The sequence below is a fragment of the Cariama cristata genome, unplaced genomic scaffold (assembly GCF_000690535.1).
Source record: "Cariama cristata isolate BGI_N322 unplaced genomic scaffold, ASM69053v1 scaffold8260, whole genome shotgun sequence".
In the NCBI taxonomy this organism is placed as follows: domain Eukaryota; kingdom Metazoa; phylum Chordata; class Aves; order Cariamiformes; family Cariamidae; genus Cariama; species Cariama cristata.
The window spans coordinates 18,385-34,747 of record NW_009595204.1 but is presented as its reverse complement, the minus strand read 5'-3'; the positions used below and the strand labels follow the sequence as shown (position 1 = coordinate 34,747).

The 16,363-nt window shown below is 38.1% G+C and overlaps 1 protein-coding gene across 1 annotated transcript in view; it reads left to right on the top strand.

Moving 5' to 3' along the window:
- LOC104162406 (connector enhancer of kinase suppressor of ras 2-like) overlaps positions 1 to 16,363 on the top strand; it is a gene marked incomplete at its 3' end in the record, with an annotated part of 80,016 nt that overhangs the window by 55,989 nt on the left and 7,664 nt on the right. Inside the window, exons 5-6 of the mRNA XM_009701125.1 lie at positions 813 to 854; positions 12,047 to 12,166. Of these exons, the coding sequence (XP_009699427.1) occupies positions 813 to 854; positions 12,047 to 12,166 (162 nt within the window). The remainder of the gene's footprint in view (positions 1 to 812; positions 855 to 12,046; positions 12,167 to 16,363) is intronic.

The following is a 16,363-nucleotide window of genomic DNA, read 5'->3' as shown; positions in this document are numbered from 1 at the left end:
GAAAGAGTGGTTCTTTCACCAATGTTGGTTGTATTTCATGTGCTCTCTGCCTTAGTAATTCCATTTCTCTATATCCGCTGAGATTTTGACCTGTCAGAAAAACTTTCACGGCCCCCAGGTTCCCATCTGTTAGTCTTGCTTGTAGAAACTGCCTCACATGCTACGTAAGGTGACAACAAAGAGCGTGCAGTCCCCAGCAGGCCGTGTGCCGTAAGATGGTCCAACTCCAGTTTCCTGTGCGTTTTGTATTCTGCGTTTGTCTTCCCTCCCATTGCATGGAGTGTTGTAAACAACCAGTGATTGCCTCCTCTTCCTCCTCCCAGGGTTTTCCTTCTCTTCTTTGGCAGGGTATGCACAAGTGTCAGTTCAGCTCAGCTCCACAGGAATTGTTCGGCTTAGTTTTCCTTCAGCGTTGCTGAAGGCTATTGCAGGTACCTCTGTTTTTCAGGGTTAGCACTAGAAGCAGGTCATTTTTGTCCATGGTCAGGGACTGGTGCTTGAAGCCACTTGTCTGGCATACATGTGACTAGCTGGTATGTGACAAAAGGATGTAAAGCAGAGGAAGACTTACCTGTCTTGAGGAAGGAAGCAGTAAGAGCTAGTGAATAGATATAAACATTTACCAGTATTTCCTTTATGTGGTGGCTTCATGCTTTGGTTACCTGAATCTTTCCATTCTGTTTGAGACTATATGACGTCTTTTGTTTCATTCTAAAGACTTTTCAATTAAGTTTTATTCTTTTTAAAGATAAATCTAGGAAGGGTGAATGATTGGATCAATTTAACCTGCCTTTTCTGCTTTATTCTTTCAGGATTGCACAGTATATGAAACAGAGAATAAAATTCTTCATGTGGTGAGTAGTGTTTGGATTTCTATTAATAAATGTATTTGTATAGACTACATAAAATTACAGAGCTATGTGTTTTGTGCTTTTTCTATGCAGTGCCAGTGTGATAATGAGCTATGTCTGAGTATGACTGAGTGAACGTATGGAACTGCTTGTGAATAGGTAATGATGTTATGGAAGCCGAACTTTGCATATGAGAAGCCAGGAACTTTGCAAGGGCTTGTGTTTGTCTGGCTCATGCCCATCTGTTATTTGTAAACCATGGTCAGAAGAGTGATTTTGAAAAATGTTTGTTTGTTTTTGTTTGTTTTTGTTTTGTTTTTTTGAGATGGAGCTGGTTGCTAGGCTTCTGTGAAATCATATATATTTATGTCAGTGATATAGCTTCATTTGTACAGCTTTGTTCCTCATAGGAGCATGGAGCTAGCCTACTGATAGGAAAATTAATGCAATTCTTTCTTTTTGAATTCTCAGCATGAATACAACGGTCTGTTCCCAGAATCTGTAGTGCTATTGATAATAAATAAAGCAGATAAAAGTTATCAGGGCGTCAGAACACAGGATGAGTTTGAAAGGCTGGTACTTTGGTGGACAGAGAGTCAAAAGCTTGCGTAAACTTTGTCTGAAAACTGCACCTAATTTTTAGATATTAAATTGCATTTCATGTTGTGGCTGTAGTTTAGTGAGTATTAAGTTAACCCAGGGCTTGTTTCTACAAGTTAGATATGGAGATATTCTTCCTAAGAGTGAGTAATGAATTGGTTTAATTTATTTACTGTATTTCACATCTAGGTAGGTTTTGATATCTTACTTTTGATATCTTATTACCAGAGCTTACGCAAGAAAATACTGCATTTCTGTATTTTAAAAGGTGAGCTTCCCAGTAAATTTTGCCTTTTTTTTTTTTTTCTTCTCCCCCCCCAGCGTTCCCATTTCAAATGCTTGGCAAGCTTGAATTCTATAAGCTTTTGATGCTTTGATTTCACAGTGATATGGAATAAATTGTTTCCATGTATTTTTAAGTTTCACTGACGTTTTCCCCCTGTGGGACACAAAGAATTAGCAATTTTGGTGAGGCTGACGTCATCATCTTTGCCAGACTGATCTCTGCAAGTATTTAAGTAATGAAGTTTTTAATTGCATAATCTTGGCAAAAGTTGAAGTGCTGTAAGTTTGAAATCATTATATGTAGCCTGGTTTTCAATACATGCTTGTTTTCTGCTGTAAGAACCAAGAGTTCTGACATCTGCTATATACAGTATATATCTTTTACAAATTAGCAAAAAGGATTGTAGAGGGAGCTGGCAGTGTTTAGAGCTGATGAAACATCAGTTAGTATAATCTTCAACAGAAAATTTTGAGGAAAATGAGAGGGATTTGTTTAAGATATGCAAGTACACAAATTTGAGATAGGTTTTGAAAGTTTTATGGTCTTACATCATTCAGATTCACATAGGCTTATTTCTTTAATCCACAGTAACTTCATTGTGGTGACAGGTGGACATCTGTATTATTGTGGAGAGCTTAATTAGCTTCAATGATTAGTGCTCAAGCTTGCATGGAAACATGAACAGAGCATTGAATATTTTACTGAAGCCTAGGATTAAAAACTACTATAATGTATTACATGTAACTTGGATCGTTTCTGCCAATGTTGCATTTCAGCTGATGGATGGGATTTCATTGGGCAAAAGCTGACCAAAAGCAATTGAGGAAAGAGGTAAATCTGTGATTGAATAATTAAAAGATGGGATTTGAAATCATATTTTGAATTTGGAAGGGAGTATTTTACACGTACAGCTGAAAAGGCTGATGATAGAATTGGAACTGAAAGCAGTCACTGTTCCTTGTAACCCCTCTCCTTGGAAGACAGAAAAAGGTGTCGTGGCTTTAGCCCATTAGACAAGCTGGAGAGGAGCAGTCTAACAAGTAGATGAAAAAAAGAGGGGAAAAGCCTGCTGATGACAAGATCTTGAGAGAGTGCATGGTATTTTTATGCCAGTGTCACAGAAGACAGGACATTAGATACCTTTATGAAATAACAATATTTGAATGCATGAGTACAAACTAGATGAAAGATGTTCTAGAAGAGGATTAAGAATTTAAATCTCTTGTTATGGACTATGCATCCAGTGAACTTAGAGATGAATGTTAAAAAGAATGTTCTCTGATATAAAAAGAATAGTACTAGATTTTGGTAAAGGCATAGAAAGAATCTTGAACGAGAAATGCTGGGAGAACTAGCAAAGATTGGGAGGAGAGGACACCTACACAGGTATTACCAAGAGAAAAAGTAAATTTTCTCTTCTAAAATTTGAAGACCAAGCTATTGCAAGTCCGTTTTCTGAGTACATTTCCCATCTGCACACTATGCAGACTCCTGGAGGTAACGGAAGTGGTACCTGGCCAGCATCACATCTAGCTGCCTTGGAATGATCTGATACCAACATATAGCTGTGTTCGCTGGGATGACTTAGAGAGGAAATTGAATTCAAAGACATGGGCTCACTCTGCATGATTTCACCTACCATGTTCTCTTCATGACACAAGGAAACAAGCTTCCTCACAAAAGTGAAAGGCAATGACTTACAACTAATTAGAAATTCATGCAATTAACCTAAGAAAATCCTTGTTGCAACACATATTGTTCTCACTAAGGACTGAAGTAAAATTTTAAGAGATCCTTCTTACAGAAGTAAAAAGAACTACAGCTACAGAAATGAAAATAAACTAAATGACAGTTATGTACTCTTATTCTTTAGGACACCAAGAAATTTATCACCTTAGGAGCAGATCATTGGATCAAAGTAGTTGATTTTTGTCCAAGTTACCTGTTCGTGGTCCAGTGGTTTACTTCAGGTTGAACTTGTGTTCTGGATTGAACATCTCCATTGTTCACATGGCTCAAAGTGTTATTTTGGACTCATATGCTATGGTTCAGTGGTGGGAACTCTGTAAGCACACATCTCCTGTGGAGATGCTGCCCTGTTTCCCCTGGAGGGGGCAGGTAGGTGTGTGGGCACAGGCTGGGGATGTGAGACCACTCAGCTGCTATTGAAGTGTATACTCGGATACCTCCAAAGTTAACCCATTGCTGAGCCTTCATGCTTTCCCCTAAAGCATGGTGCAATAGGCAACATCCCTCACCAAAGGCAAGATCCTCAATTAAATGATTGCTTGGTTTGCTTTAATTAGATAGGGCCAAAAAATAGATGTGCTCATATTCTAATGCCAGTGATTTCTTCTGAAAAGCAAATGAATTCCCTTTCTTTCACAGATGTGGGTGTTCGTGTGGAGAGACTGCTGAATCACCTTGTCCATAGATAGTTTATTGACGTTGAAACATACTGATTCAGATGTTAGCTTTTTAGACATCACTGATGTGTTTAGGAAATAGTATTATGTGGAGACAGAACTGTATAGCTTCAGCTTATATTCAAGAAAGAAATACTTTTGTTTACTCCAAGTAATTTGAGTGTCAAGTGCTGTATAAAAGCATTTTGATTGTCACTCATGATACTAGGTTAAGTAGTAAACTAATCTGTGTTACTCAACTAAACACATAAAATGTATGTAAAGGAAAAAGGTCTTACGGAAAACTGATGAAGTTTTAAGAAGAAATTACCAACTTTAACTTCTTTATTTCTTCTAAATGGAATTGCAAAGTGTGTCTGGGAAAAATGTCTGTTCTATAATTTTCTGTCCTAGAATTGCAGGTGTGTTGAAACAATTATTTTAAAGACAACTACATTTCTTAAAGTTGTTTGTTGGGTTTTTTTTTGTTTTGTTTTGTGTTTGGTTTTTTTTTTTTTGTGAATTCGTTCACAGAAACACTTGGTTTCTGTGGAATAAGAAGCATAAAACCATACAGGAATAATATGTTGGTTTTTCCTCATTAAAATGTTGATACTTCTGAAATATTAATGAATACAGAGAAATGCTTCATATTTCTGCCACTTCATTTCTCAGTATGTTTTTTCCAGGTTACCTTTTGTTCAGTAAGTGATGTAATAAATAAATAATAATAATAGCAATAATTTATTAATGTAAACAGAAAGTAAATATCACCAAAAAATAATATGAACAGAAGTAGATGGCAATAGAAAATATTAACTGAAGAAGAACAAGTTTTAAAAGACAGTGGGCCTAAATATGGAAGGGTAAGCCATAGGAGTAGTGTTTGCTTCAAAACTGGAAATTAGTGTGCTCTTGCTAGTTTATATTTTGAATCTTTATATTGATTTAACCTGAGATGATAAAATGTATGGAAAACTGCCCAACTTAAAAGGGTATCAGTTCTGCTTATTTGGGGAGTTATAAGTTAATTGTTGCAAAAGTCTGAATGGAACTTTAAAATCTTTGAGGAATAATTCATTGATTCCATCCAGCAGCTCAAGGCTCTATATGATGGAAATATCTAGTTCAGTTTAATCCATGTGACACAGTAGAGTATTAAAGTGAGAGCCAAGCAAGAAGGACTAATTATAGAAAGTAGAAGCCAGTCTTCAGTCAGATTAATACTAACTTTTAACTGAATTTTCTTTTTAGTTCAATTGTATAAAAAAAGAGAATGTTTTCCTAAGGAATTTCACTTTCTTAAAATTACATTGTTTTTTTCTGCAAAAAAATACAGTAGTTGGAAATAGAGTTGGAAAACTGTAGAAAGTAGAACCGCAAAATAAAGTTAATATTCAGAAGTTTTTGAAAAACAAATGAGCTAAATAAATTTTAAAAAGAGTTACTAAATTGAAAAAGAAAAGAGCGAAAAAAGAGCATTCTGATCCATTATTTGTTAAGAACCTTGCAGAAACCACAGTGGTCATAATTCACTCCTGTCCACTGTAGCTGAATATTTGTTATAGAACTATAATTGACTAAAAATGCATTGTCAGGAGTATCATTTTTATAGTCTACTTACATACACGTGCCATATCAATCTCAGTTGGCAGATACTCTCACATTCAGACCTTTGAATTACTAAATGTTTCCCATGGAATTTCTACCAAACTGGGTGCTGTGTAGTGATATCTTTCATCGTCCTTTGAATCATTTGGCTTTGTACATAAAGACTGTGGTGTAGCTTCAATCTGCAATTATAAGTTTGTCACTGAATAGAGAGGAGAATTTATTACTGAAGTGCAGTGATGAGTTACTGTAAAAGAGAACTGAAGTCATTGCTGTAAGGCTTGCAGTGAAAACAGGGACTATGTGACAAAAGGAGAAAATTTAACCATCTGTTGATTTCTCTCAGTTACTCTTTTGTAACTTGCTTTTTTTTTTTTTTTTTTTTTGGCCTGGCCACGTCCTCCTTCTTTGTTCAGATACCTTGCAAACTGAAAGCTCAGCGCAGCTTGAGAAAGGCTGGGAGTTTTTAATGCCCGCCGATTTTTGTAGGAGCAATTGGATGCTCATCTTCCTGTGTTTTACAACAGCTAGTACTGCATTGCAGTGGGGAGTCAACAGTTAAAAAAGCTACAGGATCCTGATCTTGTTAACAATGTTTTCATAAACAGAAATGTAGTTTTACAAAGTAACAAAAGGTAGCTACTGTTTGAGAGAAAAGGTGAGCTGTACTGTCATCCGATTTTAGTGAAACTAAAATACACGCCTATGATACAGCTTGTGCTGAATAGTTACGCTGAAAAATAATGCATTCATACATTGTTAGGAACAAAACAAGTAACAAAACTGTACTGTTTGTGCTTTTCTTCTACTCTAATTGAGTAGCCTACATGCAAAATATTATGTCAGTCCATTACTTCCCATCAAATAAAACAATAATTTAAAAGCTTTTTATTAGTAAATAATAAACTGCCCTGTAGTTCTTGTACCTGCATAATTTGTCAAATTGGCTTTGCATCTGCCAAGGTGAAAGCTCTAGTGAAGTCTGGGGAGCTTAGGGAAAATTTAGTCAAGCTAGAATTAAAGTTATATCAAACATAACTTTAGATTGTTCCTTGAGTGAATATGGAATGAACCTGATGAGCCACAGTGTGAACTGCTTGAGAAGAGGAGCATAGAGAAGTCAAAGGTGGTTTTACCTGGGAATTTTCTAAATATAATAGGATGTTGCCTCCATTAAATTAACATTGTTCCTGTGCTCCGTGGCAGCATCTTTGCCATGGAAGGTCCTGATCCACTGAATAGGTTCAAGGGCTTTTTCCATAAAGAGGCCTAATGGTGAGGAAGCACGGTCCTGGTGAAAAGGCCGTTTTGTCTCTGTGCTGATTTATGCTGACTGGTATAGTAAAAAGCCATGGCCAAAGACATCAACAGTAGTAATTTGAGCAGGAACTGGGTGGTAACTACATTCAGAGCCACTGGTTGAATTCTGTTGTAAATTGACAGGGCCGTACCTTGTGAATGTGTCCCAGAGCCATCCAAGCTCTGGTATGTTCCTGGGGCTGAATCTCCCTCCTTATAGAATCATAGAATCGTTATGGTTGGAAGAGACCTCAAAGGTTATCAAGTCTGACCGTCTACCCAATGCCACCATGCCCACTAAACTGTGTCTCAAAGTGCCACGTCTAAACGTTTTTTGAACGCCTCCAGGGATGGAGTGTTCACCAGTCCACCACCTCCCTGGGGAGCCTGTTCCAATGTTTAATGACTTTTACAGTGAAGAAATTCTTCCTAATACCAAACCTGAGCCTCCCCGGGCAGAACTTGAGGCCGTTTCCTCTTGTCCTGTTGCTAGTTACTGGGGAGAAGAGACCAACCCCCACCTCATTACACCCTCTTTTCAGGTCGTTGTAGAGGGTGATCAGGTCTCCCCTCAGCCTCCTCTTCTCCAGACTAAACAACCCCAGCTCCCTCAGCTGTTCCTCATTAAGACTTGTTCTCCAGGCCCTTCACCAGCTTTGTCACTCTTCTCTGGACACGCTCCAGCAGCTCCATGTCCTTCTTGTCATGAGGGGCCCAAAACTGAACACAAGATTCAGGGCGCAGCCTCACCAGCGCAGAGTACAAAGGGACGATCACTGCCCTGGTCCTGCTGGCCATGCTGTTTCTGATACAAGCCAGGATGGTGTTGGCCTTCTTGGCTACCTGGGCACACTGCTGGCTCATGTTCAGCTGGCTGTCGACCAACACCCCCAGGTCTTTTTCCGCTGGGCAGCTTTCCGGCCACTCTTCCTCAAGCCTGTAGTGTTGTATGGTGTTGTGACCAAAGTGTAGGACCTGGCACTTGGCCTTGTTGAACCTCATACAACTGGCCTAAGTCCATCGATCCAGCCTGTCCAGATCCCTCTGTAGAGCCTTCTTACCCTTGAGCAGATTCTTCTCCCATCCTCCACAGATACTCACACACACACACACAAAACCAACCCACAAACCATGAATGAGGTGTTTCTGAGAGTAAAGGTATGGAAAAATGCATTATGTTGCCTGTCAGCCTCTAGACATGTTTTCAGTGACAGCCCGTGTACCCTGTCTTTGCAGAGGGGAGAAGATAAACTGCTGTGTCGGAATTGGCCCTGTGCTGTCCTGGATCTGGGCAAGCTCAGAGTTTGAAAATTTACCTTTCGCACAAGCTCAATAGACACTTGATCCTGCTTACAGTCCAACTCTTTAACCAAGGAGTATTTAACCACATTTATTTAAATGTATAATAGTTAAGGGAAGCTTGTATGATTCTGCAAGTATTCTAGCACAAACAGGCTTCTTATGCTTTCAGAAGAAAACTAAAGGAGTTGTTAGATACTTTCTTGAAGCAGTTGAGAGTTTTGGATGGTTGGGCAGAACCCAGACCCATCTTCTAAATAAGCTGCTTTTTGTTCCCAAGGTCCTGAAATTATGCTGGAACAAGAAAACTGAAATAAAATGCATAGTATCCTGAAATTAGACGAGCAGTTTAAAAACAAATTAGCTAGTCATTCCTCTAAAGGCCGGGCAATGTGAATATGCCAGTTTGCTATGCAATAGCAGTGAGTCTTAAATTCAAAATCCTCCTACAGCAAACATCCTTTCCCCCAAAGTACAGGACAGTTCTCACGAGCAAAGCAAAACATGTTTTAATGAAATGAGTTTGCTGGACAGAACTATTCCATAATTACTAAGCAGACGATGCTGTGATTAGGTCTCATTATCACAAGGAGTGACTTGTTCTTGAGAAACTCTCTTTATAGGTGCAGTTACTTCATGGCATATTGTCTTACTGAATCATTCAAGTCCGCTAGTGCTCTATTAGAAGAAAAAGAGCTAGTTCTGTTGGTTAGAAACTGAGAGAAATAATTCAAGAACTTTCGTTTTCACTTTTCCGTATCTTCTGCTTTCTTTTACTCTTACCATACATTAGTATCAGAAGTGACTGGAAATAGACCTGATAACATTTAGTGGAGCTTTAAAAGTCTTCAACTTTTGTCTTCACCCTGGTGACATCTGGGTACTCATGAAGTGGAAAAGTTTTTATAATAATGCAGCAGAGTTTTGCCCCTAAATATTTTTCTAGGAAGATGGTTATTTATGCATCCCCACATGTTGAATGAGTGTTTACATTTTTGGAAAGTTTGTAGAATTTGAAGCTTTAATCTGAAAGAGCATCCTCTAATCGTAGAGTCTTCTCTAGGGACTTTGCTGTGGCTCATTTATTCTGTTTAGAATGGGCACGATACGGTGCTGCTGGATGGCAGTATGAATATCTAAGATGGAAAGAAAGCTGCAAGACCCTAAAGACAATAATGTCTTAGAAATGCATAGAAGCATATGGCAGATTTTTTTTTTATCGTAGTAACTTGGTGATTTTGGCTTCCAGTATTCCCAGAGCTCCTCCTGGGGAATATTCACACCACCATGTTTTAGGATTGCAACCAATATAACCATATTGGAATGCTGATCTCCATAGGCTTGCTGTATAGACTGTCTGTACCCCACTCACAGGGAGGTAGAGGAAGAGCAGCTGCTCCGGGGAACTATTTGATGCATCTCAGCTTAAGCTTCTGTTCCATGCCACATCCTGGACTTGCCTCAGTCCTCTCCTTTTCCCGTCATCTGTGAAGGCAGCTGAGGAGTTTTTTTTAACGAGGAACCACGTCTGTGAACTTGAAATGGCATACCTTGTGTTAGTTGGTAGGAACACCTTTTCTGTGTGTCTTGGCATCTCTGCAATGCAACAGTTAGGAACAGGAGAAAAAAAATTGTATGTTAATTCATTGTAAATAGAAGTTTCTCTAAAACTGCTAAGGACTCCAAAAATTTTGTAGTTTTAGAAGATATTAATAGGAAGACTAGATGGATGAATACAAGTCTAAAGATGTATGAAAAATTCAGTTTTCATCACCAGAGAATGATTTATAAATTAGGTCTCTTCACTTTGTATGTGGAGAGCTGAGTTTCATGTAATTTTCTAAAAGAAATTTTTTAGTAATTGTCAGTGCAGTTACAAGAGAGAAGAAAATACAAATAACATGGCAGCATTGTATTAAAAAACCCAAACAAACAGGAAATCTAAGCTTTCATTTTTATTAAGGAATTTTATATCATTTTTACATTTTAAAAATGTCAGATCAAAGCAGTTTTCGTGTATCCAAAAAGCCACAAAAAACCAATTTGCAATAATGTTCACTTTTTCACTTCTTCCTAATTCAGGTAAAGCACAAAGCATTCTTAACCCCATTTTATGTATTTCTTGACTTCCTTTTCTCGGTAGTGATTCTGCACCATGAAATAGAGATAAAGCAGAAGGGGGAGGGGGTGTCTATGCCTGAAGGTAGTACGATCTCTGGAAGAAGGTCATGTGGGTAATAACAATTTTGTTATATTTTCCATTTGATTATGATTTCTTTATTCATTCTGAAACATTATTGTTCAGTAAAATAAGCCATCTATATACAAACCTAAATTTCCAACTGTTTGTAAATAATTTAAAGAGGAGAAAATCCCAATGTGATGGTCTGTAACAGGATTAAGATTTCACTGTCGCTGGATTTATTTTTTTTTTTAATTTGCTTTTATCACTTAAGTTTTTTTAATTTCCCTTTTACATAAGATATCTGTAGTTTGGCATTTGGAGTGATAATGGTGATTTGGCAAGGAGATTGCATCCAGTTTTATATTACTTTTCCATGGCATTGTTGTAAATGTTTTACTGTAGGAGGTATGCTTTGCAATCTTGGAAGAGTGGTTGGTGCAGCAGTTGTATGCACTTGTGTTTCAGTCATTTGAGGAACTTTCATTTGGTTAGCTTTCATCTTTTGAATTTGAGAGCACTTAAGCTGGTTCTTAATAGGTTTCGGAGGTACCCACAGTTCGGGACCAGAAGAATGTCCTAATCCCTGAATTTGCTGACAAAACACGTTTGGAAACCTGAACTGAGAAATCAGTTTTAGTTGCTGAAAGGGGACTTCACGGAAAACATTGAAACTCTCAAAAATCACTTCCTTACAGAAATATGAGAGAATGACACAAAAAAAATCACAGCTTCCCTGCTTCTGAGAAGAGGGTGTTCAGGGAGTGAGAGATGAGAAGGTACACTGTACTCATCTGACAGTCTCAGCCTTTTTAGAAACTTTTGTATTTCTGTCTTGCTGCAAAGAGGCTGCCAAGGATAACATGTTTAAGAATTATCCCATCGTGTAGTGGTTATTTATTGGAATCTTCATGCCTGCAATAGTTAAATCATGCTTGGCAGCAGTAGAACATGAGAAACTCAGTCCAAAATCAATTAGCATGTTTTACTAGTGTAGAATAAACTTCAGAGTTAATGGGAGTTACCCATTATCATTAAGATCCTGATTTTCATCTCTATTTTCATCTCTGTTGAATGTGCAGATGTTCAGCAGAAACTAGTGGGGTTTGGGGGCACATAATGTCTTTGCAAACGGTGTGGGCAGAGATTGGGGGCTGGAGCTGACCACGCTCCCTGTGTGCTGGGGGCACAGCACAGAGGCCGGGCACCTAACCCTGAGAGTGCAGGGGAGCAGCTCACGCAGTCCCTCTTTCTCTGTATGGAGGTGCAAAAGCATTTGCCTTTTGTTCTTCCCTGGTCTGACACTGTGTCAGTTTGGAGTCATCACGGAAAATGGATGTTGTATTGTGCTGCCAACTGAGGCCTTTCCCTCTCCTCCTTCATTCCCTCTGCCTTGTAGATTCAGCAGTGTGATTTAATGTGTACTTTAAAAATGCAATGGTTTAAATTGTAGGTTGATATGCAAATAGTTAGCAATGGCATGCTTATTGTGACATTTTATTCTCTTTCCTAGTGTAAAACTCTCTCTGGCGTCTGTGATCACATTATCTCGCTCTCTTCTGATCCACTGGTTTCCCAGTCTGCCCACCTTGAAGTGATCCAGCTCACAAACATCAAGCCAAGTGAAGGGCTGGTAAGAAGTACGCAGTTAATCAAACCCATCATCCAGGATGAGAAAGTGATTTTTCTTTTTATATATAACAATAAGTTGTATCTATGTAAAGGAATAGGACATTTTAGCCTTTTCTATTTTAAAGTCTGAAAATAGTTCAATTTCTTGGCTAGTTCGGTTTCTCATGCAGCTGGGCCAATAGGGAAGTGTTTTGTAAGGCTGACTGATGTATGCAAAGAGTTTAGTGAACAGGGAGAAATGGGCGAGAAGTTCTTGCCATTTATACCAGCTTCTGAAAAATGGTTCAGATTGTTCTAGGATGTTGAAATCTGAAGGGATTTAAATTACTAAGATCAACTCAACCAAGAATTTTGCGTGGGCTTATGCACAAAACCTGTCAAATTCTGGAATATGCTTCATAGTATCTCTGGGATATAAAGCTATTTTATAAGTTATTCAAGGGCTCTACAGAACTGCTGAGAAGTAGCTTATTGAATTTCATTGCAAGAACTCTCCATGCTTAATCAGGTGCTTGTAAAGACTCAGTGCAGCCATCCTATGTTTGTTACTCAAGAGTTGACCACTGATCTTTGGTTTACTCAGGTATCCAACACCCACTGCATGAAAAAAACCCAACACTGATAACAGTTTTACATCACTAATAATATCTCTTCCCACAATCCTTGGAGGTAGTAGAAAATTACCAGAATTCACAGAATACAGTTAACCATTTTTTGCCCAATGAAATAGCTTTTGCAACTTCTGCCCAAGTTTATTCTCATTCCATTTTCTTGAATAAGAAGGACTACTGCTGTACTCTTTGCAGCAGGTTTTTGAAGTTGTTTGGATGGTGTATTTTTGGAGAGTATTTCGGTTTGTGGGTTGGTTGTTGCTTGGTTTTGGTTTGTTTTGGTTTTTTTGATTTTTTTTTTTTTTTTGGGGGGGGGGGTTTGTTGTTGTTTTGGTTTTGTGGTGTTTTTTTTTTTTTTGACAAATTTAGTATGCCAAAGTATTTAGAGCAATTATACGCTGAACTAATTTTCTATTCTTTTGGAAAATCACAATTAAAATATGAGAAAAAACCCAGACATTTGGATGAGTAAATATTGCCCCATCCTTTGTTTTATCCTGCTATTTGTTTTCCTGTCCTCCACTGGCTCTTTTTTTGATTTCTGAATCCATTTCAAACTAATCCTCCAGGATTTCAGCTTTTCATGGATTCTTTCCTCCCTCTCTTTCTCCTGTAATTTTAACTCTTCCACCAGCTCACTGCAGTCAACCGTTTGAAAGCCTGTCTTCTATTGTAATGAAGAAATCTTCTTCCCCTTTCTCTTGATCACCTTTTTTGGAGTTCTGTCCATTTTTATCTGAACTTTTATTTCTTTTCCTTTCTGTCATGCCCCCCCCCCCCCCCAAGTCTTTGTGTAGGGTGGTGTTAATCCCCAGTGACTGAAAAATGTCGAGTGGTATTTTCGTAAATAAGGATGTGTTTCATGGGTCTGTTCCTGCTGGGTAGCTGATGAGATAGAGAATCTCTTCCCACTCTCTGCCTGTGTTTCACACCTTCTGTCTGTCTTGTCTGTTTAAACTGGAAGCTCTTGAGGCAGGGCTTTTTCTTTTAATATGTGTTTGAGAACCAACTGAACAGGGTCTGGATGCTGACTTGAGGACTACCATGTCATTGTCATAAAAATAATCATATGTATTTTTAAAAGATGGAAGATACCAACTGTGCAGATAAAATGCTATTTTGATGGAGTCGTATTTTTTTCCCCTTCATCCTCACCTGTATGCCACTATTCTGTTGCCTCTGTATTGTGCTGCCTCCTCTAGACTGTGAGCTCTCCAGAGCAGGCACCAAGGATGATGTATTTGCGCCGGAAGTGGGAATATCATACCTTTCCGTTTCTTACAGTGCCAGTCCTACTGACAGAGCATCTTTGTCAGGTTGCTCTTGGTGCTTTATATGAAAGCTTTGCTTTTGGGTTGTTGGGCTTTTGTTTTGTTTGTTAAAGTAATATCTTTCAATTAAGATAGAGTGAATGCATATCAGTACCACCTGTTGAGTGCTAAGTGTGTCAGTGTAAGAACTGATGGTGGAGCTTGGAGTTATTAATATCCTCTGCACATCAGGAGTACTTGGATGAATGTGAAGCTTGATAACTTCTGGACCTTCTTCCAGGATTTGTGCAATGATGGAGATGGAAAAATGGATTATTATTAACTTTCTTCTAGATCTTTGACCCACATGACAGTTCTGTGCTGGCTGTACCATCACTAAATAAAGTCTTCCATAAAGATGGAAAGACTTCAAGTAGAAGGAAAAGGACAAGGATGGCTTCTAACTGGGAAGATTTTTTTGTCATCTAGAATATCTAACATGTCTCAAATTTAATATCTAAGAAGCTAAAGTAGATCAGGGAGAGGAAAAAAGAAAGGAGAAGAGAAGGAAATAAAAAGCTTGGAAAACAATGCTGTTTCCTTGAACTCATATGGTAAATATATGATGGCATTGCAAAAAATGATTGGAGTTTCTACAACTTCAAACAGATTGGAGTGCTCTCAGGATGTTTTAATCAGCACAAATAGTTCCTTCACTATGTTTGATCTTTTCCTGTGGAAACGTAAGTATCAGTCAGAGGTAAATGTAAATTGTCAGACTAATATCTTAATGCAGAAGGAACAAGTAAATGTGTTGCAGGGTTTACAATGTCTTATAGATATCAAAATTATCTAACACCCATCAGAAAAATAGACTAAATAACCTGACAAGCAGAAAATGCTGTTAGGGTTTGATGTGGGGAACCTCCTGTGTACTGGGTAAAGCAATGTTATGGGTGGTTTTTGGTATTGCAGTTTTTTTTTTTCCTTTCCCCCACCTCTCTATCCCTGCTGTGTTGCCCAAGTGTGTTACGGGACTGGCTGCGTACATGTGTTCTCTAGTGAGTGTTGCTGTGGGAAGAGGTACAGCCTACAGTGGCTGGGAAGTAAGGGTGAAAATGGAGTTGTCTGGGTAGAAAATTACTGAAAAAGCCCTAAAATGGATTAATGTGGTTGGCTTTGCAATCACCAGCATGTTCCCATGCGTAATCACTTTTTTTTTTTCTTTTGAGGATTTGGAAGTTGTTTCATCTGTATCAGTAAGCAGAATTTAATTTTGTGGTTTTTTTACACTACTGATGTTCTAGAAAGAGACAAAGCTGACTAGCTTAGGTAGTATCTTTTGCCAGGAAACAGACTTAAAAATATTGCTGCTTGACTGAAAACAGTGAGTGTATTTAGCAAAGAAGCAGAATATGGTACACTTTTTGTTTAGGCAAAAGGTAGATAACCAAGTTTTCCTTGGGAAGTTTTTCTTCAACAGCCTCTTTCTATTTTATCTTTATTTTAAATATAGAATAGAGTATCAGAGAACTGTGGCAAGAGTTAACCTCAAATTTCAATATTTTTTTTTCCTGTTCATATTACCATTTTAATCCCAGTCAGTTCAGGTACTGTGATATGATTTCAAGTTGCAGCTATTCACCTACCTTGCTAGATTCAGAAGTGCGAAGGTGAATTCACCAGAACATGAGACTGATTGTTCTGGGTTGTTCTTTGCATGCTGAAGCAAACACAAAATGAGCCTGTCATGCAAAAAAAAATCGCTCCTAAAGTACAAGTCACAGATACAGCAGGATGTGGCAGCTGATTAAAGGTGCATTGCTGACTCCCTGGCTAGAAAGTATTTCCCAGGAATGCAGTGTACTACTGTTCCTAATATTTTTCCTGAGTTATTTGGTTTGAAATACCAGAGTTGCTGGGAAAAACTTATGAACCCGGTTCTGAGAACTATTTGGGATTAAAGAGGCACGTGCAACTTTGGAGGACTCCATTAAGATGATGTCACAGTGAAAGAGTGAAAATTCAGTTATGTGTGTGATAAAACGAAATTAGTATCTTCTTTTCTTTTCCATCCAGCATTGCATAAAATACGTTAGAAGTATATCAGATTCTGTTTTCATTCTTTAATAAAAAAAAAAGAGAGGGACAAAAAAAAGAAAAAAGGCACAAGGTCTCTTTTCTAACCATTAACTCAAAAATAGTTCACACCAAGATAAAATGTAATGATTGGTTTGAAACTAGACTTCTACAAATAACTGATCAGGACAATCTCTGATGTAATTAAGCATGAGTTACCCGATCTTTAATCTAGGCATGCATTTGTTCTTGATTACT